The sequence below is a fragment of the Callospermophilus lateralis genome, chromosome 12 (genome assembly GCF_048772815.1).
Source record: "Callospermophilus lateralis isolate mCalLat2 chromosome 12, mCalLat2.hap1, whole genome shotgun sequence".
NCBI classification, from domain to species: Eukaryota; Metazoa; Chordata; class Mammalia; order Rodentia; family Sciuridae; genus Callospermophilus; species Callospermophilus lateralis.
In genome coordinates, this window is record NC_135316.1 from 31,217,034 (window position 1) to 31,232,855 (window position 15,822).

The window sequence follows — 15,822 nt, forward strand, 5'->3', positions numbered from 1 at the left end:
GAATTACCTACATGTATTGTCTCAGTGTATGGTCCATTCATTCCTCAGCCTTTTGCAATGTAGGCTCTGTCACTACTTCATTTCAACTATTTTTGTCTAGTAGACTATCCTCAGGAGGCTTCATTATTACTAAATTGACTTTCCTTACCAGACTTTTGCAGCGTTTGATACTATTTACTGTTCTGCTCTTCTTGAATTTTTTTTTTTTTTTTTTTTTTTAGTCTTTTCTCTTTAGTTAAATTGCATCTGCTCCCATGGCTAGAGCTTCTTCAGTTGCTGTGTGTATGTTGATTATGATAAATTGATGTTTTTAGTTTACCCTTGAGCTTGAAGTATTTTATTCAGCTTGCTTCAGCCATGCCCACCCAAATGTCTCATACGTCCTGAAAACCTACACAAAAGGAGAATTTTCATCTTTTCCCCCCCAAAACCTTTTCCTTCTGTTGTTTGTTATTTCAGTGAATAATGTTGTAATTCACTTGTTACCTGTGACTCCTTCTCTTTCCTTAACCTACTTTAATCACCTTCTGTCTAGTTTTCATACTAACCACCATTCTGCAGTAGCCATCATCATTACTCTCCAAATAATTTTAATACTAATTGCTTTTAAATATTCTGCCTCCTGCACTTGTTTACTCTAAGCATTCACAAGGCAACCAGAGATACATTTTCCAATCAAATATAATTGATACTCTTTTTTTGGGGGGGGTAATTAGGGATTGAACTCAGGGGCACTCAACCACTGAGCCACATCCCCAGCCCATTTTGTATTTTATTTAGAGAAAGGATCTCAGTGAGTTATTAGTGCTTCACCTTTTGCTAAGACTGGCTTTGAACTCAGGATCCTCCTGCCTCTTTTTTTTTTTTTAAGAGTGAGAGAGAGTGAGAAAGAGGGAGACAGAGAGAGAGAATTTTAATATTTATTTTTTAGTATTTGGTAGACACAACATCTTTGTCTGTATGTGGTGCTGAGGATCGAACCTGGGCCGCACGCATGCCAGGCGAACGTGCTACCGCTTGAGCCACATCCCCAGCCCCCTCCTGCCTCTTAACAGAAAACTTTTAAAGACAACTTTCTATTATTATTCTTTGAGTTAAAAAGTCTGTCATGGTCTGGTCCTAATTTTATTCCTGCCCTGATCTCCAGTTGTATACTGTATTCATTCTTTCCAAAATGCTTCATTTTCTTCACCTCACATGCTTTCATTACCGAGTACCTCTTAACTGATACAGAGGCAACAGTTCTCAAAGTGTAATCCAGGAACCCTTGGCTGTTGATGAGTTTCTTTCATAGGGTCTGCAAGATAATGCTGTTTTCATAATTATGCTATGATAATTGCTTTTTCCATTCTTATGAGGGTACAGTGGATTCTTTTGTAGAGGTAAGATAATGTATGATGATACCAAGGCTCTGGTGGCTAATGAATGATATTTGCATTTGTATTTGTGTGTTTTAAAACGTTGCCTTCCTTAAGTTCTCAAAGGGCAGATACTGATAGATATAACAAACAAAAAGTTCTTCAGGTTCTTAGTAATTTCTTAGAGGAAAAATGGGAGTGGAATCTCCAAACTTTGAGAACAGCCATATAGGCCTCCTCATTTGAGACTTCCTTTGAGAAGTCTTTGCTTTGGGTCTTCCATGAAAGGAACCTTTGGATGATGTCTCTGTGGTTTTTTTCTTGCCTTATTATAGCACTTATTATATTATTACAGTTTAGCTGTTTATCTGACTAGGGCAATAGACACAAAAAGGTACAAAAAATAAGATATGAATTCCTGTTATATCTTTAGTATTTACCACAGTTCTGTATACATAGAAATTATTCAATAAGTAAATACATGTTGAGTGAATATCTCTTGAAGGTATTTGGGGATGAACTATGTTATTATCAAATTATGATCATTAACAGGTTTTTAAAATTATAACCATTTTGTGCTTTTGTGATGCTTTCTTAACTTTTTTGATCTACTGGTAATCTGATTTGGTTTTTGAAAGCAAGTTTTGTTTTATGTTTATATTGTTTAAATACAAACACCTCAGCATATATAGAGAAAATATATTCGAATATTAGAATAGAAAGAATTTATCACCATGAGCCAGAAGGTCTATCTCTGAATCTGTATTTTTTACAAGTAACCGTGGAGCCTTGAATAAATCTTTTTATTCCTTTTAAGATAATAGGTTATCTGAAAATTTTTTCCTATATAACATGCGATTACATATGAAAGTATCCGGTACATATTAAAATGATTTATTTTTATTTACATTTTACTTTAGAATGTACATAAATGTAGATCTGATTATATATTAAAATATCTTTGTTTTTATAGGAAGGATGATAAAGACTATGCTCTAAAACAAATAGAAGGAACTGGGATCTCTATGTCGGCATGTAGAGAAATAGCAGTAAGTGAAACTCTTTTTATCATTGTTATTACCAACTAATTTTTCAACTGTGTAGGTTTCTGTATTGAATTGACCTCATTTATTGAAAGCTGATGAATATTTTCCATATTAAATATTTATAAAAATGTGTCTTTTTAAGAAGAAGTAAAGGTAGCATTATATTTCTATATAATATAAATGCAATTACTTGAGATAAATGTAATCTTATTTATATGAATATATATCTTTTCAGTAGATGTCACTAGTAGTTAAGTTTCTGTTATTTTACTTGAGTTAGTAAAAGTGGTTAGACCATATAAAATTAATATTTCTATCTTAATAGGATAAAATTAATTTCATTACTTACATCAAATTAAAATGAGATTGTATTATTTGATTAGAATTATATCTGTCTGTTCATCTGAATATGTAAAAATGTATGCCTTTTCCTTTTGGAAGCATAACTTTCCATATGGTAATTAGAATCTCATTTTGATTCCAAGGGAAATATTCTTCATGTTAATACATTACTTAATAATTACATAGTCATTTAAACTCAGCATTACTTCCTTGAGATTTTACTTTAGTTTTTACTGTTATAAAAAGTATGGGACCAAATTAATTTTTTCTGCTTTAATCAGAATATTCTGGGACATATATATTCAGCTCTTCTCTCTGTATAAATAAAAGCTTTTATGAACTAAAATATTAATTTAAATTATTATACTTGTTTAACAGATTCTGTGCCAGCATGTCTTCATCCAACAGTCTTTATTATGTACTGTGTTGACAAGGTCAATGATTATAGTAGGAAAAGTAAAGAAATACAGAACAAGTTGAGGTCCCCAGCCTCAAGTATTTATATTATTCTGAGGAAGGAAACTCATAAATCTCATAAAGCAAACAGTGGGCAAAGCACCACCATAGAAAAGTGGGAATGGAAGAGATTAGAGAAACAAGTAAGGTTCCAGATGTTGAAGGACATGTAAGAATTACTTCTATGAGGGATGCATAAGGGAGGACATTTTTAACTGTATGTATATCACATTGGAAGATGTATTTCAGTTAATTGATAAATTTTTATACTCTTGAATCTTAAGGCAAATATCTATATATTAGCTATCATTTCTTCAGTATCTTACTGTATTCAAGTCAGTTTTAAGGAATTAACATCCTTTGAACTATGGTCAGTGATGTTAGAAATCAGGATTGTGATTGCCCTTGGAGGAAACAGTGACAAGAAGTGGGACGGGGAACTAGTGCTAGTAATGTCCTGTATTTTGATCTTGTTCTGGGTCTGGTTCCAAGAGTTCAATATGTGAAAATTTATTGAGCTATATGCTTATAGTTCATATACTTTTCTTTATATTTATTACTTTTTTAACAAAATGTTTTTAAAATACAAAACTTCATTCAGTTCTGGAACAAACTTGGTTATCTTTACATATAAGGATTACTAAATTCAGTTAAACACAAAAAGAAATAGGATAAAGTTTTAATCTTGTTGAAATCTAATTTACAGATGTTTTCCTTTTATGCCTTTTTTTTTTTCAATCTGATTGAAGACGTCTTTGTTAAAGGACTTTGTAAATATGGGCTGTTTCTAGACTATTTAGTCTGTTCCATTGACTCTGTGTCTAGCCTTATGCCAGTACCAGATTACTCTACTTTTATAGCAAGACTTACAGTCAGGTTGTGTAAGACCCATCAGCTTTAATTTCTTATCAGGATTATTTTGACTGTTATAGATCCTTTGCATTATCATATAAATTTTGAATCAGCTAGTCAGTTTCTACTTGTAAAAAGTACCTGCATTATAATTTTTACGAACCCAGGGAGAATTAACATTAATAATATTGGGACTTTCAAACCAATGGAAAAACATACTTTCCATTTTGCGAGGTTTCTTTAATTCTTCTCAACAGTGTTTCATAGTTTTTAATGTAAAGGTTGTGCACACCTTTTGTTAAGTTGATTCTTCATGAATCAATTTAAAACATAAAGCACTTCATATTTTTTATGCTAAATGGAATTGTTTTTAAAAAATTCTTTTCGTTTATTGTTCCTGTCTGTACTCTGTATTTTTTAAATTGTGTGTTGCATATCTGAGATGTTTCTAAATTCAGGTTTTTGTTGATTCCTTGGGATTTTCTACATAAATAATTATGGCATCTATGAATAAGATATATTTACTATTTTCCATCTGTATGCTTTGTTTTTCTTTTCTTTCCTTACCTAGCCCTGGGCAGGGTGTTTTGTGTAATTTTGAATAATGGTAAGAGCAGGCATCTTTGATTTGTTCCCTATCTTGGGGGAAGTTTCACCATTTAGTATAATGTTAACTATAGGTTTTTCAAAGATGCCATCAATAAGGATTTTAGGAAGTTCTCTTTTATTCCTAATTTCCTAAGAATTTTTACATAAATAGTATTTTTGTACATACATTGAAATATATAATTGAATTCATAAATTACAATTAATTTTGTAGTACTTATTAAATTTTGCATTCCTGAGATAATCTATATTTGATATATTGTTGGATTTGATTTGTTATACACGGTTAAGGATAGTTTTGTTTGTTTGTTTTTGGTACTGCAGATTAAACTCAGGGGTGCTTAACCACCGAGCTACATCCCCAACCCCCACTTTTTTTTTGTACTTTATTTAGTGGTAGGGTCTCGCTGAGTTGCTTAAGGCCTTTCTAGGTTGCTGAGGCTCGCTTTAGGCTCTCTTTGAACTCGTGATCCTCCTGCCTCAGAGCCATTGGGATTACAGACATGTGCCATCGCACTTGGCAAAAGAACTACTTTTTTATCCTATTTTTTTTGACAGTTTGGGTAATATCTGTATTTATTCTTCTTTAAATATCTGATAGACTTCACCAGCCAATATTTTACCTTATTGAGATATAAAACCTTTCAGATTTTATTTTTCATTTTATGTTTAATAAGTTAAATTTTTATATAATCTTGTACATTTAATTTTAATTGTTGAATTTATTGACACAAAGTTGTTCATAATATTCCCTTACTGTCTTTTCATATTTATGTTTGATAATGATTTCCTTTTTTGTTGTAGATTCTGGTAACTTTTGTGTTTCTTTTCATAAATTTATGCTCTATCACTTCTTTTATTTACTTTGGGCTTATATTTATCTTTGTAAGGTAGAACTTTAGGCCATTTTTTTAAAGCTATTCTTTTCTAATAGAAGCATTTAAAACTATAAATTTCTAAATTGTGTTTTACCTGCATTCCACAAATTTTGTTATGTTGTATTTTTAATATCACTTGGTGCAAATTACTTTAAATTTTCTTTTAACCATGAATTATTTAGAAATGTATTGTTAATTTTTAAATATGTGATTTTTCTAGCTATGTTATACTTACTGATTATTCATTTATTTTCATTGTAGTCAGTTTTTTAGAAATAAATACTAAAATATTTATTGGTAAAATGATATATCTGTGATCTCTTTCAGAATAATTTAAGATGAGGGAGGAATGGGCATGAATTCAGGTAAAATAAAATTGGCTGTATACACAGTTGAAATTTGTAAAACCAAAAATTTCCCATAATTTCTAGCAAATGTTATCAGTCTTCCTGCCTTCCATTTAATAAATCTTCCTCAGAGAAGCCCTCAGTGTCCCCACCACCTACTTCTCTTACTCCCAAGATCACACCCAGCTTGTTTGTTTAATAACATTTATTATAAATTTTAATTGTATACCCTCCTACAAATGTGTGTTTGGTTCCCTGTCTTTGGACACATAAGAATTGGAGGAAAAGAAAAGTGGATTTGGAGGTATCTGGGCCTGCTTTTTCCCCTTGGAGTCAGAATCAATCATCCCATATAAGAAAAAAAAAATTGTAATTCAAAGGAGTTTTTTCATTTTACTTATTTTTTTAAGCAGTTACCCCTACTAGATGGTAACACATTTCTTCATCAGTGTGTCATAATTCAGTCCATAGATCAAAAGCCCCAATGGTATATTATATAACATCCTTCAGTTTAGTTGTGCATTTTGTTAATTCATATATGTATTCGTATATTCACCAAATACTTAATGAAGTCCTCCAAAGTACCAGTCAGTGTGCTAGGAGCTAGCCCTGCAGTGATGATAATGACTACATGGTCCTGCCATTGTTAGGTTAACTATCCAGTATTCTAATATATTTTGTCATATGGTCTTTACTCAGAGTAATTGTAGAAGGGAGGAAGGAAGGAAAGTGAGAATTTCTTCAAAAGCAAAGGGCGTTGCATATTTTCATCTTCATTTTATTGTAAGTGGTTTTTCTTATACATTTCGAAAATTTCCTGTGAGCTGGAATCTCCTTAACTTTGTCATCTTTAAATTGTGCATTAATAGACTGTTAGTATTCCAAGTAGTTGTCTTGTAGTTGGAATGGGGGAGCAGAGGTAGAGATCGAGACTCCGCTTTTAAGGCTCACTTCTGCTTTAACCTAAACATCTTGGTTTTTATAAGAATTTAGTTGAAGAAAAGGTTCCACAACTTTAAAATTTTTTTGAAATAATTTTAATATCAATTTATGTTCTATTTATTTAAAACTTGAAATGTGAAGTTGTAGGTGACAGCTAGAGTGAGTCAAAGTTTAGCAGGAATGATTAAGATCAGTAATCTTAATACTCAGAAAATCGTAAGTTTTTTTTTTTAAATCCCCAGTAGAATTGATAAAACAAGCGATTCCTATGATGAAACCACCACGGTATGAGTGTATTTAAACCTTTTATTTTCAAAAGATTTAACATAAAATATTTGAAAAGGCAAAAATAACTTATAAAATGTTAAGAACTAGGCATCAGTATGCCATGTGTTCTGCTTGGAGTCACATAGTGCTGACTACTGCCACAGCCAGAATTGCCTGCATACCTGCATTTGTCTCCTACTAGAGAACTTCAGCAGAAGCTCTTAAAACGTTTGCTACCCCTAAGACGTAGCAAGACATCTTCCACAGAGCCTGGCATATAGAGGGCTTTGGTGGATGTTAACTCTGCCAAATGCAATAGCACAGCATATTGGTCTTTTAGAAGGTTTTTGGTATGAATATCTGCTGAGAGGTGATTCTCTTCAGAGATTGTTTACTTCTGTGATTCCACCTCTCATCTCATATGGCCTTTCTTTTTCTTTTCTTTTCTTTTTTTTTTTTTTTTTAACTTTGATCCTCCTGCCTCAGCTTCCTGAGCTGCTGGGATTACAGGTGTGTACCATCATGCCTGGCATTTATATTTTTTAAAAGGAAGGATAAAGATAAATGCCTAGTCTACACAAACCTTGTGGTTAATGTGTGTACCGATTTCACCTGATTCATTCCCGATATGATGCAGGTTAGACTTCTGGGTCCCCAAATAAAAAGATTCACTTGCAGTTTGTCAGTCTCTGTTTTTTGTCTGCCCATATAGGGACTTTCTTATTTTTTTTTTAACTTTCTTTTTTTTATTTTTATTTTTTTTCAGTCATACATGACAGCAGAATGTATTTTGACATATAATACATACATGGAATGTACATACATCAATCATGTTGTCTATTCTATTCTGCTGCCCTTCCTATCCCCCCTACCCCTCCCCTCCTCTCCCATCCTTTCTCTCTATCCAACCTAATGTGACACACTTTTTTTTTCTTTTTCTCATCACAACATCATATATGTATTCTGTATAACAATGAGCTTCTCCTTCCATTTTCCGTGCAACTTCCCTTCTCCCTCTTTTTCCCCTCCCACCTCTTTTCCCTATTTAGTGGTAGTCTGATTCTCATTCTCTTCCTCCCTAACCCATTTTGAGTCACCCCCCTTATATCAGAGATGACATTCGGCATTTGTTTTTTAGGGATTGGCTAACTTCACTTAGCATAATCTGCTCTAATACCATCCATTTACCTGCAAATGCCATGATTTTGTTATTTTTTAGTGCCGAGTAATATTCCATTGTGTATAAATACAACATTTTTTTTAATTCATTCATCTATGAAGGGCATCTAGGTTGGTTCCACATTCTAGCTATTGTGAATTGTGTTGCTATAAACATTGATGTGCCTGTGTCCCTGTAGTATGCTCTTTTTAGGTCTTTTGGGTATGGGACTTTCTTTTTTTAATCCACAGTGACCTGTCTCTTGATATGCCTTCCGTAAATCAAAACACAACAAACAAAACAAAAAAACAAATCCTAAGATGATGTTTTACTCAAATGTGATAGTTACCTACTATATTATATATTATAGTTTGCTAGGGCTACCATAGTAAAATACTTACAGACTGGGTAATAAAGAAAGCAAAGAAATTTATTTTCTTAGTATGGGGGCTACAAGTCTTAGGACCAAGGTGCTGACAGGGTTGGCTGTGACCTTTCTCTTACTGTTTTTCCAGTGGTCATTTCAGAAATACTCTTGGTTTCTCTTTGTATGTCTTCATTTCTTCTTAGGAAACACTGGTCAGATAGGAATAAGGTAAATTCTAATGGCTTTGTTTTAAATTCATACCATCTTTAACGGCCCTGTCTCTAAATACAGTTACATTCCAAGATATTGGGGAATAGGGCTTCAGCATATGATTTGGGGTGAACATAATTCAGTTTATAATACTCTTACTGCTGTTATAATAGTTACTTAGTGATTGCCTTCTGAGTTTTTTTTTGCGGGGGGTCTGGCTAATTAGATGAATTTTTTTGGGGAAAAAAGTATTTTTAACAAGTAGGTTGGTTTTTATGAAGAAAGCATTGATTTTAGTCCATAGATCAAAAGCCCCAATGGTATATTATATAACATCTTTCAGTTTAGTTGTGCATTTTGTTAATTCATGTATGTATTCATATATTCACCAAATAATTAATGAAGTCCTCCAAGTATCAGTCAGTGTGCTAGGAGCTAGCCATGCAGTGATGAGAATGACTACATAGTCCTGACATTGTTGGGTTAACCATCCAGTATTCTTAAAACATCTGGGTCTCTGGATTTTAAAGAAAACTGTTCAGGATAATATCTCTTATGAGGTATTGGTATTAGACCATGGTAGTTACAAGAACTGGCTTGCATTTTGGAAGTTAATTTTAATTACATTTTAGGTCTGCCTTATGTCTTCCTATGAATATGACCTTGAATAAATTATTTAACCTTCTTAAACCACTGTGTCCTCATTTGTAAAAATAGGAGTAATATAAATATTTCATGGGTTTAGGTCATGATTGAGATAATGCATTTTATATGTTTAGTATCATACTTAACACCTAGGAAAAAGCTACTAGTTTCTACTGGTTTCTTTTTTAAATACAGGAGTGAGATTTCATATGGGAATTGAAATTAAGAGACATAAAAATAGCTATATGTAGGCTTCTAATAATTGGAGAGATCTTTTGTCAAAGTTTTGGAGTTTGTTTAAGTTATAAATCCTACCAGTTTCCAGAAAGGATTTAAACTAGCTATTTGGTTTAGGAGTGTGTTTCAGTTTTGAGGTAATAGAAGAAACATTGAACTGGAATTAATACTGCCTTAGCATCAACTTAAGCTCTTCCAGTGAACTGGAAGATCTTGGGTGATCCCAAGAGCTAGCTTGGCCTGTCAGGTTATTCATCTGGTTTATATTCATTTAATTAGTAAATGGTTCCTTTGGTAGTGACCTTTAGGTTTTTTAGGATGGGTATATTAACCTCCAAATTCTTATAAGTTGAAAAATTTTATTGTAAAAGCAGAAATATCGTCTTTCTCCTGCATGAAATAATTTTACTCCCTCCAGAGAACAATATTTAATATGTGACTTGATGTTTAGTTAATTCATTTGTGGTGATTTCTTGTTTCGTTGGCAGTGTTCTTATCAAAGATACTGAAGTCTTAAGTTCTAAGACCTTAACTTTCTTAGATGGCTACTCTGTATTTGGAGCACATTTGGAAGTCCTTGTAAAAGTCTGTTTTAATTGATAAGAGCATTATATCTTTTCTTGTTGTAGTTGCTATTTTTGCTTTTTCTTGGCAGGAGGTACATGAACTTTTTAACTAGATGTATTATTAGAGCCACTTTGGTTATCCTAAAATAAGGAGATATAAAATATTTTAAACAAAAGAACATCCTTTTAGGAGACTAGAAAGGTTAAACCCAGGGAAATATACTCTGCTTCAATACTTCTGTTTGTAACATTCAGTGTTATTTTATGAAAAAGGTTACATATTTTAAATTAGTGTTACTACATAGTTTAAATACCTGAAATTAAGTACTGTATCTCTTGACTCTCAACTGCTGTATGGTATTGACGAATATCGTATTTTCTAATATCACAATTTGTTAAGCCTTGAATTTTTTAAAAAAATGATTACAAGGTGCAGATTTGTTTTAACTGTTGTATAATTTCAAAACATAGACAACTTACAATGGAAGAAAATATTTACAAATTATATATGGCAAGAGATTAATATGTAGACTAGACAAAGAACTCCTACAGTTCAAAACAACTTGATTTGAAAATAGATGAAATAACATTTCTCTCCAAGAAGATATACTAATGACCAATAAGTGTATGAAAGTGTATGAAAAGATAATACTATTATCTTTTCATACACTTATGAAACAATGGAACAATCTAGCAGTTTCATTCCTAGGTATATACCCAAAGAATTGAAGGCAGAGATAGATACCTGTATACCAATGTTCATAGTAGCATTATTCATAATAGCAAAAAGGTTGTAATGACCTATATGTCCATCAATGCATGAATGGATCAAAAAAAATACATGATAATATACAGGCAGTCCTTGACTTACAGCAATTCAACCTAAGACTTTTCATTTTTACAATGGTGTGAAATCCACATGCATTGAATAGAAACCATATTTAAAACATTTAGAAGTTTACTCTCCCACTGCCTCAATTGATACGTAATAATGTTCAGCGCAGGCAATGAGTTTCATCTTCCAAGTTCTCCATGAGACCAGAATAATTAATTCATATCCAACAGTATATGTGACTAAACTACAGTGTTAAACAGATTAGGTGAATTCATTAAATGCATTTTTGACTTAGGGATTTTCATCTTATGATGAGTTCATTGGGAGGTAACCCTAAGCATAACCCTAAGTGTATGTACAGTAGAATGTATTTATCCATAAAAAGGACTAAAAGTCAATTATATTCTATAACATGGGTGAACCTTGATGACATTATGCTAAGTGAAATAAACCAGACACAAAAGGGCAGGTATTATGGGAATTTATTTATTTTAGGGATCTAGAATAGGCAAATTCTCAGAAAGTAGTAGAGGTTACCAAGGGCTAAGGGAAGAGGGGAATTGGGTTGTTTAATGGGTACAGAGTTTCTCTTTGGGAGATGAAAAAGTTCTGAAATGATTAGTGAAATGATTACACAACATTAAATATACTTAGTGTCACCAATGTTTACACTTACAAATGGTTAAAAAGGTAATTTTAATGATATATATATAAACGTATTAAAATAACCAACCAATCAAATAATAATGAAATCAATTTATTCAGTTATTCTTTCTCAGTATCTTTTCCCCATAGATTTTCCTTCATTTATTATTGAAGAACTTGTATAGGTATCTCAAAGTTGTGTGGGTGCTTATTTGTTGTTTGAGATTGATTACCAATGAATTTGTATTGTCTTTTAATTATTATAACTAGTATGAATTTTTTGTGGGGGGAGGGGCATGGGGTTTGGCCTCCAGCTTTTGGACTTAGGCATTCTTCACACCTTCCACCTCTAGCCTTCTAAATAGAGGCTATTACAGACACCCAACATCATACACAGCTTGATAGTTTTTTCTGTTTTTGGTACTGTGTGTTAAATCCAGGAGAACTCTTATCACTGAGCTACTTAGCCCTTTTTAAATTTATTTTTATTTTAAGATAGGGCCTAAGTAGCCCAGGCTGGCCTTGAATTTGCCATACTACTGCCTCAGCCTCCTGATACAGGCACGTACTCAGGCCCATATTGGTATTTTTTTTTTTTTTTAACATTTTTATGGCCAAAGTTTTTAATGGATCTCCTTTATTTTGCAGTTACTTCGAGAGCTTAAACATCCAAATGTCATCTCTCTTCAAAAGGTGTTTCTGTCTCATGCTGATCGGAAAGTTTGGCTTCTATTTGATTATGCTGAACATGATCTCTGGGTAAGGTGAATTGCTGGTAGAGATGAGCCACTGAATTCAGTCAGAAATTTTAAGAGTGAGTTTAAACAATTAGGAGCTAATCTAATTCCACTATTAGCTTTACATTTTTAAAAATAACACTTACCTCATAGAATGTGGCTGATATATTACCAAGACTAGAGTATTTTGCTTTGTCTGATAGATTGAGTGTGCCTTATCTAAAATGCTTGGAACTGGAAGTATTTCAGATTTCAGCTTTTTTCATATATATATATAGAGAGAGAGAGGGGTTTGTGTGAGTGTGTATATATATATATGTGTGTGTGTGTGTGTGTGTGTGTGTATACACACACATATATAATTGTTTTTAGTCTTTATACTACATATATGTGTATATATATATATATATATAAATAAAAGATACGTATTTGTGTGCGTGTGTGTGTTAGATATAGATATATCTTGGGGATGGATCCAATTCTAAATATGAAATTCACGTTATATAGCGCCTGAAGATAATTCTTTCAGTATTTGTCATAATTTTGTGCATGAGAAAAGTTTAATGCTGTGGAATTTTCTACTAGTGGCATCTTATTGACACAAGAGTTTTGGATTTGGAACATTCTGGATTTTACTTTTTGTTTTAGGGATTCTCAACCACTACTACTTTTTGATCCTCTCAGTTTGACCTTTGTATCACATATTTTTTTAAAAGAATAGAATCTAAAGCCTGTAAATGCTATTAAATATTATTTTATTGTTGTAGTTTTTATTAAAAAGGCTTTTGCTATAAACTTAAAAGCAATATGTTTCCCTTGTTTTTTGAAGTATGAAGGAGTTTAAAAATGAGAAGTTAGTCATGATTGTGTTAAATCATGAATATAAGTCTGTCATTTTCCCTGTCTATAATATTATCTTTTGTGTTAGGGTTTTTCTGAAGAGTGGTTCTGTGTTTGTCTGATTTTATGAACTAAATGTACTATACAAATGTAGAAAACTACTCTTAATCATTTATTAGATATCATTCACTATTGATATTTGATAGTCTAATATATTTTTAAATCAGCAGTAATTTAATATTGTACTTAACTTGAATTGGTCTCTTCTTGCGTAGGAAAAATTCTTTGCAGATGAGAGCTCTACCACAAGATGACAGATCAGTATGAAAATAGATTCTACTATGGCTTGGGGCTTTTAGTTGTAAAACTTTTAGATATTCAGACCCAATTTAATATTTAAAGATTTCTCAAAATCAAGGGACTGTAGTTTATTGGGTTAGCTAATACAATGAAAGAATGATACTAAATTGGAAAAAATCACTTAAGAATTTGGATATATTTTGTTTAAATAGCTGAATACAAACACCTACTTTAATATTTTGCAGTTTACTAAGCAAGTTTATTGGGTTAGCTAATACAATGAAAGAATGATACTAAATTAGAAAAAAATTATATAAGAATTTGGATGTATTTTGTCTAAATAGCTGAATACAAACACCTACTTTAATATTTTGCAGTTTACTAAGCAAATTGTTTTTAAAATTGGTATTTGAAAAAGTCTTAAGATTTAATTGTAAAATTTATTTCTCCAACACATGAGCTTTTCGGGAAACACTCCAGATTCAAACTGTAACATTTTGTGAACTATATTTTTTTCCTGATATTTAAGAAGGTCTTTAAATATTTCATCAGATTGCATACTAATCTGTATTTCCTAAATTAGCATACCTGTGCTTTTATTGAGATAAATATAAGAGAGAACGTATATAGTGATGTGCAAATGATCATAGTATCATGGCTTATTTTCTAGATCTTCAAAAACTGTTTTTTGTTTTAAGTCAGCTGTAATGTATACAGAAATCTTGGAATAAAACTAGAATAAATATCAGTAAAATTATTTTAAAAAGCAGATTTACCTCTGAAAATAGTAAAATGGGTCAAAATAGTAAAATAGTTTCAAACTGTTTTACTAATTTCAAGAGTTTGTCTCACTTATATAATTTTAACTTTAATAGTTTTAAAACTTGAAACTTAGATCTGAGTTTTATATGCTTTCAAATGTACACAAAGAGTTATTCACTATTTGTGGATTACCATTTTTCATGATTAAATTTGATTTGATATAAAATTTTTTAGAAGTTATCTGGAAAGAACTGTTTGAGAACAGGAAGTAGACATGTTTTATGAAACTTCATGTTTTATGAAACCTGTCCATAGTGATTATTCTTTTTTGAGGTGATAGCTTCTTTTTTTATTTTAGAAGAAATGCAGTCAAGTCAAATTGGGATTTTATTAATGAAAATTTGTTAAGTCAGGGTGGCTACGACATGAAATCCAATCTTATGATCCAAACGTAAGACAAATTTTCTTAAGGTAGGTTTGTAGATATAATTTGTAGTATACTATCATAAGAATTTGGATATATTAGTAGATAATGTTGAATTCAGCATGATTTCTAGCTGGCTGGTGTATAATATTTAATTTTACATGCAGGTACAATTATTATACTTCAGTGAATTATATAGCATAAATTATATATATGCTATGTGTAGAGTTTAGCTTTATTTTTTCAACTAACTAATACTTGCTAAAGCCAAATAAGTATTCTTAATGTTCATTTTCATAAAAAAACTAATGATAATTCACTTTACTAAAACCCATACCTTTATCTGTGTTCTAATTTTAATTAAAATGTTGAAGTGAGTAGGCTGGGTTAAGGCAACAGAAGTTAGCAAAGCAGTTGTAATAAAAAGGCTGTTTTAAAAAGTAACTTAGAGGGCTGGGGCTGTAGCTCATTAGCAGAGCACTTGCCTAGCATGTGTGAGGCACTGGGTTTGATCCTTAGCACCACATAAAAATAAAGAAAGCCATTCTGACTTGTTCATCTACAACTACCAAAAAAAAAAAAAAAAAGTAACTTAGATATTGGTGAGATCTCATAATTTATATATCACATGTTTGTTGTAGAGCCCTGGAATTTAAAGAAAATGAAAGTAAAAAAGTATTTTCCCACCCATAGTTTGCTGTAGCTTTATACTGTTGATTAAAATAGAAAAGTCATTTATAATACTCTAATGAAAGTATGTACTGAAGAAATGTATATGAAATTAATGATCTTATCTCACCTACATACTTGTTCCTTGCATTCTTATTCTGGCAGGATTTTAAATTTTTTTTTTTTTTTGTATATGCTCCATTTTAACCTTTTTAAATGAAATGTGGAGAGCCAATGGGTCTTCTTAAGGAAAACAGACTTGATTGTCACATCATTAGGATAGGGGACAAAATGTTCTAGATCATTAAGTTGCTATGCCTCCATTTTGTTTA

General features: G+C 31.7%; 1 protein-coding gene and 1 non-coding gene across 4 annotated transcripts in view; both read left to right on the top strand.

The window, feature by feature from the left end:
• Nucleotides 1-15,822, top strand: part of Cdk8 (cyclin dependent kinase 8) — a 122,843-nt gene that overhangs the window by 56,186 nt on the left and 50,835 nt on the right. For all 3 annotated transcript variants that reach the window (XM_076871979.2, XM_076871980.2, XM_076871981.2), the window contains exons 2-3: nucleotides 2,332-2,407; nucleotides 12,407-12,517. In XM_076871979.2, coding sequence (XP_076728094.1) covers nucleotides 2,332-2,407; nucleotides 12,407-12,517 — 187 coding nt within the window. The remainder of the gene's footprint in view (nucleotides 1-2,331; nucleotides 2,408-12,406; nucleotides 12,518-15,822) is intronic.
• Nucleotides 6,114-6,241, top strand: LOC143411923 (small nucleolar RNA SNORA38). Its single transcript, XR_013092925.1, has one exon. It is a non-coding gene; the product is annotated as a small nucleolar RNA SNORA38 (small nucleolar RNA).